Source organism: Saimiri boliviensis, chromosome 6 (genome assembly GCF_048565385.1).
Source record: "Saimiri boliviensis isolate mSaiBol1 chromosome 6, mSaiBol1.pri, whole genome shotgun sequence".
Classification (NCBI taxonomy): Eukaryota; Metazoa; Chordata; class Mammalia; order Primates; family Cebidae; genus Saimiri; species Saimiri boliviensis.
Genome location: NC_133454.1, coordinates 87,701,398 through 87,704,569, shown reverse-complemented (window position 1 = coordinate 87,704,569; position 3,172 = coordinate 87,701,398). Strand labels below are relative to the sequence as shown.

General features: G+C 37.7%; 1 protein-coding gene across 3 annotated transcripts in view; it reads left to right on the top strand.

The window, feature by feature from the left end:
• Positions 1-99: 99 nt before the first annotated feature.
• The window catches only part of TPH1 (tryptophan hydroxylase 1), a 50,616-nt gene continuing 47,543 nt past the window's right edge, over positions 100-3,172 (top strand). For 2 of the 3 annotated variants that reach the window (XM_074401197.1, XM_074401198.1), the window contains exon 1: positions 100-2,343. In XM_074401197.1, coding sequence (XP_074257298.1) covers positions 2,240-2,343 — 104 coding nt within the window. In that variant the 5' untranslated portion in view covers positions 100-2,239. The remainder of the gene's footprint in view (positions 2,344-3,172) is intronic. The other variant, XM_074401199.1, reaches the window with a different exon arrangement.

The window sequence follows — 3,172 nt, the reverse complement described above, 5'->3', positions numbered from 1 at the left end:
GAGTTGAAATGGACTTATTGGGAATATTAGCCAAAGCCCCTATTACACCATAGTTGTCTGGTATTACATTTGTGCCCTTCTTCTCTCCTAGACTTGTCTCACTTTTTTTAACTTTGGAATCTCGAGTTTCACCACTGTCACCCCTATTTTTATGTTACGTAATATTTATCTTCCTCAGTTGAGGAAAGGAAAAATGTTAAGCTTATCGTTGAGGTTCGTTTTAGGATATGTGAGAGATTTGAGGATTTTCTTCATGGCTGTTAATTTTTTAAGTGAGAATTACGTCTTTGTATCCACTATAAGGATATTCAGCTGCAGTAGCAGAAACCCTCCAGTAACAGCTGAATCTGATGTCTTTCAGGAAACTTATGCAAAAAGTTCAGATGAAATAAGGTGACTCCTTTCATCCTTCATGCAGTCTGCCATGTAGACCTTTGTGTTCATGCTTACTGTCTTGTGGTTAAGGGGGCTGGGCCTTTATCTACATTCAGGGAGGAAAAGGGAGAAAGAGAAGGGGCTTTTTCCTACCAAGTCTTTATGTGTGTTTTAACAAAGCCAGCTTTCTAAACCTCGCTTTTGGTACAGCCCCTTCCCAATTTGTATCAGAGTTTTTTTGGCTTTAAAGTGTTTGTCTTGCCTCATACTTTATTTTCTTTCCTTGAGAGATTTCTGCTCATGAAACATAGAATAATCTTATTGGTAAGAGATAATATGATTTCCAGTTCGGAGGTAGTTTTATTGTTCGAAATGTCACTGCTGAAAAGAATTGGAACATAAAAGTAAAATCTTATAGGTGAACGCTCACTGGTAGGTTTATATATACTATACTGTATGTATATTTGCATGTCCTCAGTGCTGACCTTATTGGTAGGCTGAATTGACTGTATTCAATGTGAGATTTCAAAGGCACTGATGAAATCACTCCTACGTGCTAGCTGACACAAAAATTCCACTCTTTTTTTAAAGTTTAAGATGCAAATACTGAGTAAGAATAATACTTGAGGTTATTAGTTATGTTTACCTCAATGCACATGAATTTCACATTTTCTTTTTTTTTTTCTGAGAGCATGTTTTAAAAGGGGAAGCACAAGGACCTTATGTACCTGAAGGAGTGTTGCACAAAAATGGTAAGTCACAGAGGAAGAAAGAGAAAGAGGATAGTAGTGGGAAGGCTGGGAGTGTCTAATTTATTTTCCGCTCACATTTCTGCCTTGGACCTGTAGTGTTTGTTACTTCTTTATTATTAACATGAGTTTTGGTACATATTTTCGTAATACTTTTGTATGTTTGAAAACATCCCATATCTATAAATTATGATACTTTTCTTTAAGTGACCAGTGTTAAATCATTTTTAATGCTACATGATCTGAAGAAGTCACTCACAAAATTAAGTTCTTGAATCAGTTGCAGTGATATTTTGAAATGGTGCTTCCTCCAGAACCATAAATATGAAATTTTATACACAATTGAAATTACACACACAAATGGACACATTTTTTCCCCTATACTTTTTTTCAGGGGAGAGGAAAACTGCAAAATGAGCTTGAGTTAGCATTTGTTATTGAGTTCGATATTTCAAGACCTAAACCACTAAGAAAGAAGACATGGTCTCTTTCCACTTTTTTTTTTTTTTTTAAAGATATTTTATCCTCTACAGAAAATGGGATATAGCTAAACTCTTGTTTTCTTGGTAGGTTCATCTTTCTAGATCAAAAGACTTTTCCTACTCTATCTTTAATATTTCCTATTGCCTTTCTTGAATTAGTTACTAAATAATTTTGGTATGTAAGTGGGAGAAAGTTTAAGAGCCACCTCTGAGCCTGATGTACTGGTTTTTTTTTTTTTTTTTTTTTTTTTTTTTTTTTTTTGGTGGAATGCATGTAGAAACTGACTATAAGCATTAAAAAAAACCTGTTAGGGGTTCAGAAAATCTTAAGTACGTGAAATACTGAACACCATCATCTGTTCTTGAGACTGGGCAATAGTGATGCTGCGTCTGAGCTAGCTTTGAAGCTGATAATCTATGACTCCAGTATTCTGTTTCTTCAACTAATATTCTTTACAACCTTTTCAATAGCCTTTTTTTAAAAAAAATAGGTTCATATTAATTTAGGACTGGATTATTTATTCTACTTGAGCATGTGTTCTCTTTTATCACTTTGCAACTTCAATTTCCTCCATGCTCCTGTCAGAAGTTTTAAGAAAGGGGAAATAGGTAAATGCCCCTCTTAACCATACCATGTTTTACCATATTTTTCTTTCCTTTTTGACATACGAGTCTCACTATATTCTTGCTAAGACTGGTTTTAAACTCCTGTGCCCAAGCAGTCCTGCCTCAGCATCGTGAGTAGAGTATTTTTCTTTTTGTTGCTGGTTTGGAATCCAATCTAAGAACCATTATTAAAAGTTATATATTTATAGTAAAATAGTATGATGTCTTTGATGTGCTTCAAAATAGTCTGGGGAAAGGGAAAGAAGTAGGTTAATGGAGTAGATGAAACAAGACTGGCCATCAGTTGGAGTTGCTGAAGCTGGGTGACAATTACACGGGGTTCCATTATACTGCTTTGTTTGTTTAGAGACAGGGTCTTGCTCTGTTGTGCAGGCCAGATGGAGTGGCACACTCATAGGTTACTGCAGCCTCAGACTCCCGGGCTAAAGTGATCCTTCCACCTCAGCCTCTCAAATAGCTGCGACTGTGGGAGCATGCCACCACTCCCAGTTAACTTTTATTTATTCATTTTTATTTTATTTTATTTTGAGACAGAGTCTCATTCTGTTGCCCAGGCTGGATTCCTGTGACATGATCTCGGCTCACTGCAACCTCCGCCTGCCAGATTCAAGCAGTTCTGCCTCAGCTTCCTGAGTAGCTAGGGCTGCAGGCACACACCACCACACCTGGCTAATCTTTGTATTTTTAGCAGAGATGAGGTTTCACTGTGTTGGCCAGGCTGGTCTCAAACTCCTGACCTCAGGTGATCCTCCGACCTCAGCCTCCCAAAGGGCTGGGATTACAGGTGTGAGCCACCACACTTGGTCTATTTATTTATTTTGTAGAAATGGGTTTTCACTATGTTTCCCAGGCTGGTCTTGAACTTCTGGCCTGAAACAATTATCCTGGCTCAGCCTCCCAAAGTGCTGGGATTGCAGGCTACCACACCTGGCCTTCCTG